The sequence below is a fragment of the Gallus gallus genome, chromosome 4, assembly GCF_016699485.2.
Source record: "Gallus gallus isolate bGalGal1 chromosome 4, bGalGal1.mat.broiler.GRCg7b, whole genome shotgun sequence".
In the NCBI taxonomy this organism is placed as follows: domain Eukaryota; kingdom Metazoa; phylum Chordata; class Aves; order Galliformes; family Phasianidae; genus Gallus; species Gallus gallus.
The window spans coordinates 26,501,646-26,516,919 of NC_052535.1; the positions used below are offsets into that span (position 1 = coordinate 26,501,646).

Consider the following 15,274-nt stretch of genomic DNA (forward strand, 5'->3'; position numbering starts at 1 on the left):
GCCACTGGAGTTATTTATTTTTGATAGGCAAACTCTCTTCATTATAAATAAATGTTGTTATTACATGTGCAAACCTTAATGTGACAGTCAGGAGCCGGAGCATTGAATGTATAACTAATCTTGGATCTACATGCTGAAAAGCCTTTTCCTCTCTGTTTGCCTCTCTCTTAGGAACTTCTTGGGCTGCGTGGCAGAGGAAATTATTCTTGTTTCTCACTCTTTCCCTGCACAAAGTGATTCTGATTTTCTGCTTTCATTTCCACTGCCTTAATTTTAGTGGGCTTTCCTTCCTCATTTTTTCTTGACTGAAAGAGGAAGAATAGGGAAAGCTGTTTAAAGAATGCAACATATAGCCTGTAAGAAAAGAAACCACATCTATCATTTTTGAACAAGCACACTATAGGGATCAGTGTTGCTATTTATCTAGCAAACCTGTAAACAGCTCTATTTGTACACTAGACACTGAGAATGCACAGTTCCAGGTAAGCAGTAAGATGATTGCTGCTGGGAAATACCTGTCAGCATGTTTAATTTGTTTTAGAAATGCAGTAAGGTGAAATCAGAAGAGTGAGAAATTACATGGTTGGTACCTTCTTATAAGGCAGAAAATAGAAGATACAGACAATTAGAGTAGAATTTTTACTTTCTATACCTAATATCTGGAAGAACTAAATACAGTGAATTAAACACAATGTGATTTCACTGAAAATTCAACTTGTCTAAGATAATTTATTCATTTTCTTTGATAGGGTAACTGTCTTAATTGGTTGAAGAAAATACTGTGGACTTGTTGAACTTGCTTCCTAAATTCTATCTGAAAATTTTGTGCATGTATGACTTGCAAGTGTAAATCAAACACTTCTTGTATGCACATGAATCTTTCATATGTGTAAATATTATTTTACATATTTTCACAGGAGTCATGTGGGTTAGAAAAAAATGGAAGCAGACTAGATTCACCAAAGAAGTTACAGAGATGACAGACTCCTGTTAAGTCCTTTGACTCTATCTTTTCACTTCCAGCTTCATGGCTGTATTCAGCACCATATAAGGATTTAGTCTGAAACTTCTTGAACACAACCTTTCTTTATTCGTAAGAGATGTTGTAGATGCTGATACTGTGGATTCATCTAATGTCAGAATAACAGTCTACGACTTCATTACTTTCTTAGTCTCCTATTTGTGCTTTAATTTGACATCTATCTGTTCTCATTTGGCATTTAGATTACAATTGAATATAGCTGTGTATAGCTATGAGCACCGATAGGAAATGCAAATGAATGCAGTGACAATTTTTTTTTTTTCCCCTGTTCTATTTGAAACAAAGTGCTGTGCATTTTGTATTTGCAGTATATTTTATGTCCAGTAGGGCTAATTTCTTCTCATTAGTTAGGCAGGACCCTTTCCAACAGTGGGATGTTATGGTCAATAGCCTTATACTCTCTGGTGTTCTCTTGGCCTGTGCAACTAGATATCTTCTGTAACAAGTCCTGGGCATGGTGCAGGTTAGAACACCAGCCAGGAACCATTCCTGAAGGCGGAATGAATTTGATCACAGTGTATAGCTCCCATATATGACAGGATAGAGCTGAGAAATTTTAATAATGGGGACGTAAATCATTCCATTCTAGTGATATTTTGACAAAGAATGGTCAAGGGCACATTTCGTTTGTGGATAGAAACCATGCCAATATGTCTTTTTGAAGTCTATATTATGCACTTAAATATATTATCTTGGCAAACCGGGAAGAACTCTCTGAAATCTGAATGTATGCTACTCATGAAAGACAATGTAAAGGACTGTGCTTAGTGAAATAGAAAAGAAAATGTTCACAGAAAGAGAGGAAACATCATTCTTGCCAAATCCTAATACCATCAGGAGAGAGGGATGGTAGAAAAAACGTAATGACAAAGATAAATTGCACAGGAATACACAGTGTGATGCTGATGTAATGCTGTAATGCATGTTGCCTGTTTTAAGAAGTACGTTTAATTATTTTAGTCTCAATTCAGTGTGAATAATTTAGATGCCTCTGAAGGCCACCATATGGTGACCTTTACATATATATGTGTGTGTGTGTGTGTGTGTATGTCTAATTCTCTCTTGAATCTATGGGGAACTTAGGCACTTAAGGGCAATTTAGGAGGACTTGTTCATATCCTCCCTTTTCTCCCCAGGGCACTGAAAATTTTAAGTCACTTTGTAGCTAGCCTTCAGTGCATTCTGCATTGCTTAACTCTCAAACTGACATGTTCATTTTCAGGCTTGTCAGCTTAAAGAGATGTATAGTATAGATTTCAGAAGAGTACAATAAAATGATGATTTTTTTTTTTAAGTGAAGGAAGAAAAGATCTGAGGAGAAGAAATGATAGTTGCATATAATAACATAAGGAATACTTACAAAAATGAAAGGAATCAAATACTAGGATTACTAAGGGTAGTAACAAAATTATTACCTTAAAGTGAATGTGAATATGGACAATGTGAATTGGCTACGAGAATATGTATGCAGTTAGAATGAATTCTTCATGAAGAATTTGGCAATATTCTTAGGGAGTATGTATGACTTACATCAAGGATAATTTAGGAGTTACTTAATCAGACCTAATACAGTACATAATTATAAGAGCTCTTTCAAAATGAAATGTTTCATGGTTCTCTGACTAGAAGAGTGATGTCATGTATTATTCTTAGTGTATTCAGGTAGATAATAGAGTTGCAATAATACAGAAAGATGAAGATATTTTCCTGTTCTTATTCTACTCGTGGGAAAACTGACTGGTATTTCTATGGTACATTATAGAGTATACCCTGCCACTTTTTACACTCTGTTGTAATAACTAAAAAGTGTTGTTTCTGTAGTAAATAATGGCAACCAGAGGTAAATAAACTTTGACAAACTATGCCACGGGGCTGTTCCTGGTAGTGAAAAAAATAGTCAACGCTTAGCACAGAAATCCAAATACAAGTAAATTATCTGCCACAGAAGATTGATGACAAAAAGCTTGCTTGATTCAAAAGAGAATCATTGTCAATCACATTTAATGTAAAGCATGTGTTGATTATGGTCAGTGCTTAAACTGACTTAAACTTTCATATAAAGAAAAAATAGACTATCCTTTGAATTGAGACTTGAATACCTGTTCTTAAGAACTGTAATTCTCTTTTCAGAGAATCAGCTGAGTCCAGGTAGAATATAAATCTGGAAGCACTCAATAGCACAAAGGAATTATGATTTCAATGGCTGTCACAAAGTGTCAACAATTGTATCATTGCCATATGAACATATTTACCAAGGCACATTCAGTGTGAACTCCTGCTGGGATCAGCATACCTCCAGAAGCACATAGGCAACAAACATCAGTAACATCTTAAAAATAGAAAACGTATTTTTATTAGGCACATACTTTCATATTTTGAAATTAAGCTAACAAAAGTGACAATATGCATCAGTCAATAATTTTTTTTTTTTTTTTTTTTTTTTCAAAAAAGAATGTTCAAGCTGTTGATATGGAACTCAACACTGTGTTCAAATTTGAAAAATGATGCTTTTGTACTTATGGGCAAAGGACAAAACCCTTTTCTGCTTTTCATGGGAAAGGTAATATTATTCATCGTGTTCACTAGGTTATGATCAGTGCAGTGTCCACCACTGTCAAATTTGGTTTGTCTGCAAATCAGCGTCTCTTGTATTGGATTAAATGAATATGGTCAGGGAAGTGTATAATGCACTAAATACAAGACAAAAGGAAAAGACAATGTTTGGGACTACATTGTTTATTTTGTATGAAAGATAGCTCTTTGACATAATCTTCTTTGCTCTAGGAGTAAAGACAAAGTCTCAAGGATTCTAATGGTCTGTGGGATGTGTGTATTTTAATAAGATCTTACAGAAAAGATTCACTGCAATAATTTCTAAACCCTTGCATTTTGGCCTAAGCCTCAGGACCTAATACGTCTTTTTTATTATTATTGTTATTATTGGTGAAATCTGGTAACTGTACACATCAGTTCAGATGGTGCTGATTAGTTTTAGAAACTACATTTTACATTATGCAGATCTCATGAAAAGTATTTAAGTAATGAAGACACAATTTATACCTTTGTTAGAGACATGTTCTGCTCTGATGCAACTGATTGCATGCGTGAGCTTCTCCACTATTCTATTAGATGCCCGTAATAGCTAGGCAGAATGTGGCCTCATTGTTACCTAACTCCCTTGATGTGGCCTTCAAGAGCCTTCAGACCTATCACATATTTTCCATATACACGTATGCATAAACCCGTAAGCAGTGACCACCATAACCAACTGAATCACTGACATTAGGTGCTCTTTTTTTTTTTTTCTTTCCACTTTTAAGGGACAAAAGTAAGTATATTCCATCTTCCTTTTTTCCAACTACATGACATAAAGGAGAGTTAACAAAACTGTATGAAATGGGTAAAAAGTAGCGTCGGCATCTGGAACGCAGATTATTTCATTCAAGTGTGCTCTATGACATATATTAGTATGAAGCACATTTAACTAAAGATTCACTCAACCAGAAGAATAATTCATGAGGAATAGATATGATAAAATTAGTTTCCTATTTGTGTACCAAAGTACAATGGATGGAATAAGTCAATCTCTTATAATGTTGCTAATAGAATTTTCATAAAATTTAATTAGTGATGTTTTAAAATACTTGTTTGAATAATAGTTTATTTAAAAACAAAAAAACAAACAAACAAAAAAACCAAAAAAACCGCAATGGATTGCAAAAGATGCTGAATTGGGAGCTGCAATGACTGGCATACTTTTTTTATCCACAGAACATGAGTGGCAGCAGAGTAATCTTCCCCATCCTACATCCCCCAGCTATGTGTCTCACCCTTTACCTGGATACACCACTACAAAGGGTGAGGGAGCTGTAATAGTTTACTCTGCGTTCCCATTCATTTGTTGACCTCTTTCCTAAAATCTGGTTGCTTATAGCTAAATTAGAGCTCCACTGAAACAGACAGGTTCCTTAATGTAGGATACATTCTGCCACTACTGAAATCATGATCTCTATTCAGTGAGGCTGAGTTAAAACAAGAATGTTAAAAAAAAAAAAAAAAAAAAAAAAAAAGATAAACACACACTGAATGCTTGCATAGAAGCCTATCTGAAAGCATGCAGGAACATAAATAGTACCAAGAGATTACTTGCACTGACTAAAGAGAATTTGGAGCTGAAATAGAAAGATGAGAGTTCATATATAATTTTTCTCCATTCTCCTGTTGCAGAGCTTTCTTTGAGTAGAGTCTTTTAGGTTAAGGTGTCTTCTTTCTCTTAAGTGGAGGGGCATCAGTAATATTTCTGCAACTTCAGCAGCATGCACAGCATTCCATGTTCTTTGGAGATCTTATTAGCTAGGGGTTCTCTAGACTGGTGGCACTTAGAGGAAGTCTGCAGTCATTTTGTTACAGCAGATAGAATGCTGTGGGACATTTTGGAGTTCCTAAATATAGTACAGAGAAAGTGGCGATAATTATAAAAGGTACACCGTGTGTCTTCTTTTGCTGCTTTGATTGTCAGCAGTGGAGGAAGGCAGTGGGCCTTCTCTCTTGTGCTAGTTAGATTAGCTAGCAGTGCTGAACAGGAGAACTCTTTTTATTCAGAAAGTTTAAAGGTCTTCCAAGTACATGCAATACTTTCCAAGTTTGCCAGAAGAAGAAATGTATATTGCTTTGTTCCTGGCTGTGAGGTAGTAGTCTGACAACGTTTGGATGCAATAGGATGATTCACTATGGGGTGGAAAGAAGATTTATTTATAAGGGCTTTACAGTATTTTCTGTTCATTTCTGATTCATAGGCTAGGAATAATTAAGGCATATTTTATCTTCTACTTTCTGTTTTTTATGTTAGCATTTTTCTGTTCACCTACCACTGATGTATTTACATGTCTTCTCTCATCAACCTACAGAGAACTAGCTCATCACTGTGAATGGTAGGCTTACTAATGAGTATGGCGGGATAAGTGAACCTTAATGTATTTTTGCTGTTTTTATTTCCTGTTTTTATTGAAATTCTATATAAATTTCATGCATTAAACATTCTTACTGTAATGCTGAAAACCTTACTTAAGGTCTTTGGAGAAGAATCAATAGTCAGTACAGCATAAATCATGTATCCAAAGAATTTTAATTGGAAAACGTGATTATTTAATCATCCTGTTCACCTCAACCACTGTGAGAATGTATACGTATATACAAATAATACAATTACATTAAGAGTATTAGGAAATGGCTCATCATTAAAACTCCCTCTAACATCCATACTAACACAGACTTGAAGCTTCCCTATGCACTTCGTCTGAGAATTTGCAACAGGAAATAGAATAAAGATGAAAGAGAGAGCTGAGATCTTGAAGGAGAATTAGGCACCAGAAATTATGGTGTTCTTGTTCCAGCTCTTACACTGACTCTGATACTTCCATTTCTGTAGCATTTGCCATCTCTGGATCTCAAAGTGGATTATAAAGAATAGTGATTTAAACCTTCCTGCACCTCTAGGAGATAGGTAAGCAATATTATTCCCATTTTACAGATGGAGAAATCGTGATACAGAGAGGCTTACTCTTTCTACTTTGAGTTTACTTACGAACACACACGCATGCATGCACACAGCACCAGCATTAGTTGTCAGAACTTTTATTGCCCTGTTTTAAACTACTTCCATCCTCCTTTCCATTTAACCTCTCTGATTTATATTCCCCATCTGTAAAAAGACGGAAACCGGTATAGATGTGGAGAGATCTCCTTGCACACAGATTTCTGTGCAAATACAGAGAAAAAAGAAAAGAAAACACCATGGAGGACAAAACTTACTTTTGAAATCCAAAGTATTCTGTATGTTGGCAGAGGATATTTGAGGATCTGGGACAAGGATTTTTGTAGGTGGGGAGAATTGCTGGTGTTCTGCACCCTGACTGATAATATTTAGTTATTACTATAAAATGGCCTGATATAAGCATAATAATAAAAGTTTAAAATAATAATAAAGAAAAAGGTACCGATTTTCATGGCAAAAGATTAGACTCGGGCAGCAGCTCAAACTCTGTATTATCTGAAAGAATATCTTTATCAAATGTTATGTACCTCAAGTGCCAGGCTAATAACACCAGTGCACTGCTAGACAGGAGTAGAAAGAAAGTAGTGCTGCATGTCTATATTGTTTTGTCTCATGAAAGTCCTGTGTATATACTGCAGTATAAATTTCTCAATGGCAGACAACAATCAAGACTACTGTACTTATGTATTTACAAGAGCATTGAAATTATTAATGGATTTTTGGAAAAAGTGCTGAAGATCAAAGATAGATCTTGATATTATTATTGGAATTATTGTTTCTCATTATATTTAAAAAATATTCTTATAAAGTTGTTTAGAAACTTGATTGGTCTGATCCTATACTACCTCAAAAGATCATGAAGATTCTGATCTCGTTAATCTTAACTACTGATATAAAGAACTCTTGCTGGAGCTTTTAAAAATCCTTTTGTATTCTGCTGCTAATTTGCTACAGAATGAAACTTCAAAACCGTAATATATTAGATATTTTAATGTCAGTGTTAATAACAGATCTGACAGGTGTCTATGCATTAAACAAGTAGCTTACAAATAAATGTTTGTAACATTTTTCTGTATGCATCCCATGGGATAGGTAGGCTAGATCAAACAAACAATGCCCATGCTAACTTCTTTCTGTGAGTAAACTAAAGTCATTATGATACAGTAGATAAATCTCATATGTTTATTACTGGGTGTATCTATCGTTAATAAATATGGCTAATGTGTATATCTGTTAAATGGAATGGAGACTGGATCTATTTGTTACATGCAGGCATGTATATATATATGGCTTAGTTCAAGCTAAGTTTCCTTTTATTTTAGTTGTAACACTTCATGGTCAGGAATACACAGAATTTCAGGTAGAGAATTTAGTTGATTTGGAGCTAAGGTAAAAGCTGATTTTATCATCTCAGCTTTATTAAACAATAATAACAATGATGAAGATGATGGTAGTAATGGTACTAATAATGCTTCAGCAACTGAGCCAGTTCCTTGTCTCAACTTCGTTTGTAACTGAGATCAGAATTTAACCCAGGGTCTTTCTGAGTGCTATACAAATCATTTGTTACCTTTGCTCCCAATTACAGTTAAAATAAGCAGTGTCTTGAGATAACATAGCTAGCACAGCTGGTGGATTAGGATATGGGTTTGCTAATGCATTGACCTTTTTCATTTGTGTAACACAAGTTAATTTCCAGCCTAACAGTAAATGCTGAAATTTTAATTGTAGCACTAATGTACCGTTTTTTCATCTCTCTGTCAAACCAGACTAAAGGGTCATTTGGTGATGAGGATAATGGTTCACTTTGAAAGGAAAGAAAACCAGCTTCTGAATCTGGGGGATTCTAGATCTTGCTTCAAATAACAAGACGAACTAGGAAAAAATAGGCTTGGAAATTCCTGTAATATTGAACCTACAAGTCTTGACTATTTGCCTTGTTCTTGTACTGTTTCTGTAGAAGCACACTGGAATACTTGCCATGATGTGTTAGACAGAATAATAAAACAACATGAGAAGTTTGTTTTTCAGACTATCAAGCCTCAAAAAGACTTTTCTCTGAAAAAGTGAATCAACATTAAACTGTTTGCTACAATGGGAATTTTAAGCAACAGTTTGTTACAAGTTTTGATTGTCTCTCTACACTATAAGAAATACTAAACCTAAGAACTGTTGGGGACTGATTTTTTTCCTTTTTCTCTCAGAAGTGTCTTTCTTTCTTTCCTGCAGCACGGAAAAGGATATGCTAGTCACTTCTACAGGACTTACCTGAAGCAGCATGATTTGCACAAAAGTCGACCAACAAAAAGCATCAACTTTCAACTTCATTATCTTGGCCACCCAGTTCTGTCTAACTGAAGGATTTGTGTGCTGTTGGAGACATCATGGCCAACAATAGGACCTAATTGCTCTCAGCAGGCCTGAGAAATGAGTTGAAATGTGTAGAACTGTAGAAACTTCAGAGGCAACTGATCTTGCCTCTCTGATCAGTGTGTGCCTGTTTACAGCACTATATATCTTTCTCTCTCCAAAATGTCACTGAGCCCTTTAGATGTTTATAATCACCACAAGAAGCCAATCGTACAGATAAAAGAAATGTGCATTATAAATGCAATATCACTGTTTTAAACTTGACTGTTTTATATTATTTTTGTGTGATCAAGTGTTCCCCAAACTATTCCAACTTTACAAGAGAGATTGTGATCATGTTCTTTTCACCCGTGGGTCATAAAAATGTTGTTAATCTGAAGACCCACCAAATTATCAAAGACATTCTGTAGTTTATACACCGTGTTGCAAAGTGTTTACTGTACTATTTCAAAGCTTCTAAATAAATATAAAATATATATATATTATATTATATATAATTTTGAGAAAAATGTGGTACAACTTAGTTGATTTTTAAATGGATTCATACAGTCTACACCATACACTAAAATGAGAAGGTAATTCAGGGTTCCTAAGCTATCCTTGCTAAAAACAAATATTAAATAAACCTTTAATAGTACTTCCCCAATATTCGTATCTTGGTCAATCCCGTTTTTCTTGTTTAAAAAAAAAAAAAAGAAAAAAAAGAAAAAAAAGCTGTAAGCAACAACATTTTGTCTAAAAGTTGTAATGAATTTTCAATGCCAAAGATGCAGCTGTCAATATTACCAGAATGAGCGCTATGTACTATCAGAGCTATAATTCACTCTCCATTATTTTGATGATATTTCTATGCTTTTTAATTTGGAATCATAAAACCTTTTATAAGGCTCTATAAGCTCACCTATATATGTTGCTGAAAAGAACACTGAGTGTCTGTACATTTTGCAATGTAAGATATATGTAAGTGAAGTATTTTAAGAAAATCATCCCAAACTCATAAATATGCATACGTACATACACACACACAAACACACGCACATCTCTCTGACATACTTTTGTGAAGCTATACAAATATATTGCCTAAAAATATTTCTCTTGTGGCTAGGAATAGTTATTGATAGAATTCAAACTACAAAGGCAAACTATATGCCAAAATATCAACTCTTTTATCACAAAGGATGTTTGAAATTAGGAACACGGCACATTCTCATCTGACCCTTCTCCCATTGGAGTTTCAAAGGGGCTGATTATCATCTCAGCTGGGAAAAGGATCAAGCCCTTTCATATAATCTTTATGTTCTGTAATAATTGTATGGTTGGAAATGGTATCTTAGAGCAATTTTTTCCTATGAAATACTGAAAACAGTAAACATTCAAAGGTAAATTCATCTCCATGGAGCTTAAGTACCATTTACTAAATGTAAAGATGTAGTAAAGTGCTTTTCTTCTTTTTTTTTTCTTTTTGAGTTGTTGTTGCTTTTTTTTCTCCCCACTGTATCTTAGTATCTGTCAAGTACTGAAAAGAAATGATAGAACACTGTGTTATCAAGCAACATCTACCCAAATTTGAGCAAATGCCTGGGGATTATCCAATATTAAGACAACAGAAAACCTTTCATTGATTGCAGTTGAATTTGGATCATGCTGTTATATAGGAATTCGGATACCCCCACTAGTGCTGCCACAGGAGGAACGTGTGAGAAGCTGAATTTAGCTACTGTTATGTGGTTATTAAGTCTGGTTTTCTTCCCTCTGTCATTATTTTTGTTTATAATGACAGTTTCTAGAAGACAGATAAATCATCCATATGGAAACCATCCTGCTGAGGATTCAGACAAGATTCCTGATCAGTTCCTGATCAATCTGTACACATGGCTGCTGGACTGAGCTCTGAAGTTAATTTAACTACTCTGAACAAAATATTATTATTAAACACTTTTAATGGGTATTTCTAGCCAATCCATATAACTCAAATATATTTTGGGGATCCTTTTAAAAATATGTGTATTATATAAAACACAATCAGAAGGGAGTGAAAACAGTGGTTACTGATTTGAACAAACACCAACCATGGAATGTTTCTTTAGCTGTAGACAGTGGGACTTTTAGTCACCTATATGCCTTTTTAGTTTTATGAAGAACAACAATGATATTTGTGACATCACTTTCACTTAAAGGATTATGTTAAATTGTTGTTTCTGCTTTTAAAGGCCTTCAAGGAATTTGTTTTTCTTTGTTTCCAAGTACCTCATTAATATTAGATGTAAAGTAAGTTTGTTTTCAGGTTTTGGGAAGAAAAGAAATATTTTTTCTTTCTTTTTTTGGAGACAGTGAAGTATTTTTATTTAATAAAACTTCCTTCACAATTTGCATGCATTTTTTTTCTTTCTGAAAAACTTAACCATATCATATCACGTCATTCCTTTGCATAACTGAATGCTTTCAGTGAACTGTGTATTTGATACACACATCTTTTTTTTTTTTTTTTTTTTTTTGATTAATGTTAGATAATACAGACATTGATCTGTGTATGCACAGAACTCCTTCTGAGTTCATTGGGAGAGTCCCAGAAGGAATTGTGATAGGATGTGGAACTCTTGAGGAACAGAAAGTTTTAAACTACTACATCCTGGGCTCCCAAAATATTTAAATACTTCTGTGGATTTCCCTAGCTCACTGTGAATTTAAGTATGCTAATGTGTGATGACATGAGGTTTAGGTCACATTAAAAAACAGTACCTATCTGTTACATGTCAAGAGAAGTACTGAGAACTGCATTTGGCCGTACAGAGGTTCAATCCCTTCCCTGTTTCTATGTTGTAGTGGGGAAGATACCTGTTGCATCCAGCCACCTTCCATTGAAACTGAATTGTTCAGCATGTCCATGTATTTCACCATGCTACTAGGTGCCTATCTGCAGTGATAGGTATGTAAATGCCTTTAAGCATTAGCTTTTTGTATTTACCTCTTCCTTTAAGTGTATGTGTTACTAATGTCTAAGAACTCTGATTGGGCAAAAAAATACAATGAAGTAGTTGGAAAATACTTAGGATGCATATTAGAGAAGTATCTGCATCATAAGCTGGAGTAGGAAAAGTTCTGATACCTCCTTCTTTGAAGATTTTCAAGAAGTGTTCAAAAAATACCTGTCAGGGATGATATAAGTGTACTTAAACTTGCCTCAGAGAAATGGCATGGACTAGCCTCTCAGTCCTGTTCTGTAAATTTCATCATAAGGCATACTGAGCTTCAGAGGATGTTATCTGTACACAGCTGTAGGAATTAAGATGTTCTATCCTTCAATTAGGTATCAGAAGCAATATTTAATATTTAAATTTACATAAAAACTGAGAGCGTAGTAGAACAAGCTGTCTGTGTGAAGAACTTTCTTTAGAGTAAATGAAAGTTCCAGCACAAGACAGCGTCTGACAGCGAATAACAAAATGAAACCAGATGTGTAATTTATTTATTTATTTTTTACTTCCTGGTTTAGATGTGTAGCAATGGATATCTAAGCAACTTGCCTATTAAATTTCTTTTGTTTCTTCCAGGCTAATTATTGCAAAACTGAAAAATACTAAAATGTTTCACTACTTGAAACAAAATTACCATTATTTCATGCAGGTTTTAATTAATCTGCCCATTGAGAAGGGAAAAAATGTATTTCCATTAAATAGTCTCAGCTGATTTGAACAAGGTGTAGTAATTTTTCAACATTATTATTGCAAAACTAAGTGGAATGTCAGTGCACAGATATATATTATTTGTAAAGATTATGCTTCATGCATTATAGTCACTATATATGTGTGTGTTGGGGGGTTATGTGTGTGTGTATATAATTATAGTTCAAAATCTGGTAAGTTGCCTCTGGATTTTTTTCTTACAGGAGTATGCTCCTATCAGTAAATTCAAAGAGAAGGGTAGAAACACATTTATGATACTAGAAAATTAGACTTGTTCTTTAGTGTAGAATGGAGTTTTGTACTCAACATTTGAATTCAGCCCCTTCCTCATGTGTCACGCCCACAATCAAACACACACTTCATTGTTTGACTTTAAAACTTTTACCTGCTCACAGCAGACTTTTTTTTTCTTTCTTTTCTTTTTTTAAGTGCTATCATTCCTCAGGGTAAAAGGTGGATAAATAGATAGTCTTCCTTGGCTGATAAATTGTCATTGCAATTTTGCAAGGCTGTTAAATATTTATATGTCTTATGTGGAGAAAGCTGATCATATCCTGCCACTGTTCCTTGTTCAAGTCTTAAGTTGTTTGGCATTGGGACTTTTTAATTAAAATTTATACAAAGGTGTAGGGGCCAAAGTAAGCATCATTGATAGACAATTAAACATAGCAATTGATTGCGAAACATTGGTACCAAATGTCTGTGAAGGACAGAAAAATTATTCTATTTGAAGTAAAGTAAAAAGCAGCCAGTAAGACTTTATTATGTTATGCTATGAAAAATTCTGAAACCATGAGTTAAATCCATTGCACTGACCCCTACAATCAGAGCTCAGATTCATCTTAAAGGTCTCCTTCACTTTTTTTTTTTTTTCTGATCTGTTGATCTGTCTTGATATGAAATGGATACATATATATGAACAAATACAGCCATTAAAATCCATTGCTGAAGCATCTGTGTTTTTGTAGATATCCTCATATGTAAGAAATGAGCAAGAACTAACTTGGACAGCTTTCTTGAATTGAAATTGTTTTTGAATTTGAATTTGTTAATAAAGTTCATGATAATGTATGTTGGCTGAGACATCAGGAAAAATGAAATCTATGTGGGCGTAGTTCTCCAGAAGGCAAATGCTTCATTTAGGAAGCATTCTGTCAAAAATGTGTAAATGTGAGTGCTGGAAATCTTGCTGAGTCAAGATGAAACATACTGTGCCAAAACTTTCTTGTTCTCTGTGTCAGCACTGATTAAAATGTCCTCTGGATGGTTAACCATGGTAGTCATTCAGAAGATACCCAGAATGGCAAAAGAGATTCAGAAAACATTACCATTCTTACTAAAGAGAGGTGAAGACAGGAAGTTGAATTTGTATTAAAATACTTACTTATATTATACAGTAGGTAAAATTCAGTTAAGCCATGCAATTCATGAAACAGTATGCTTCCAAATACGTGCACTTCGATGATTCAAGTTCACCTCATCATCAGCTTAAAAGCATATTTTGGGTAACTCATCTTCGAGTTGCACTAAGAGTGAAGAGTAATGTATTGTATAACAATGCCTTACAACAACACGATAAAGTGAATGTAACCAAACCAACCTTAAATTTTAGAAGCCTTGGATTGAAACATTCAGGTTCCAAAACCAAACTGTATTTTGTATGCATCAGAGCCTAATTCCATTAAAGGCAGTGGTCCAAGCTGCAGTGATTTGAAGGGGAGCAAAAGAAAGTTCTCCTTTCTTTATGCACATGCATTTTTGAGCAAGAGCAATTTGCAATAAAAATATTTGACACCAAAAGATGGGAAACTTTACTAGCTCTGCTTTTAATGAGCTGTGTAATCAAGTTCTAAAATTTGGATGTGGCTATATGTCAGTTTCAAACAGACAAGTTTTGAGTGATTTTATTTCAAGGCAAAGCTGAATGACATATCTGTTGAGATTTTCTTAGAAGACCACAACAGAAATGCAGTCCTGAAAACATATATTAATGTTTTTACAAATGAGAAAATAATTAAAAATTCATTGGAGAAGAGTGGTGGTTGAAAGTGTGAATAAAGTCAGCAAAGAAATATCAGCCCCAATGATGAATGTTTCAGAAGGTTTTGCTTTGGAAGGTAACAAATGTCCTAACAACCTTATCTCTTTTCAGATTTACTCTGAAAGATGTTTCCTATCACATTTTCTGGCCTAAGTTTCACTTGGGATATAGAAGCAGGGTATATATAGAAGGGTCTCCATGTGTATGTGGATGTTTGGTGAGAATAAAATAGAAAAAAGACCTAAATGAAGCCTGATGTCAAAACTACGTAGTAATTCCATCTCCAACACTACAGATTTTCTAGATGGGTTTCAAAATAATTTAGAGCAAGAACTTTATGGGATGCTGACAGAAGAGCAGTGGTGTGAGACTGTTCAGCCATCAAGAAGAAGGAGAGTGCTCTGCTTTTCCTAGTCTTACTGATGACATTAATTGGTATTTAAATAGTTCTCTGCTCGGGAACATAAATATCACAGAAAAGAAAGATTTCACCATGAGAGCAATACATTTATTATGGCTTTATGCTATTGGAAAAAAAAAAAAAAAAAATGATGATGAATGCAAGCAAACATTATAACGTTACT

The 15,274-nt window shown here is 34.4% G+C and overlaps 1 protein-coding gene across 7 annotated transcripts in view; it reads left to right on the plus strand.

The window, feature by feature from the left end:
• The window catches only part of PCDH10 (protocadherin 10), a 114,419-nt gene that overhangs the window by 23,140 nt on the left and 76,005 nt on the right, over nt 1–15,274 (plus strand). Inside the window, exons 5-6 of one of the 7 annotated variants that reach the window (NM_001396866.1) lie at nt 6,471–6,545; nt 8,826–15,239. In NM_001396866.1, coding sequence (NP_001383795.1) covers nt 6,471–6,505 — 35 coding nt within the window. In that variant the 3' untranslated portion in view covers nt 6,506–6,545; nt 8,826–15,239. Of the gene's footprint in view, nt 1–917; nt 2,907–6,470; nt 6,546–8,365; nt 15,240–15,274 lie in introns of those variants that run through there. The other 6 variants (XM_015285366.4, XM_040698767.2, NM_001396867.1 and 3 more) reach the window with 6 other exon arrangements.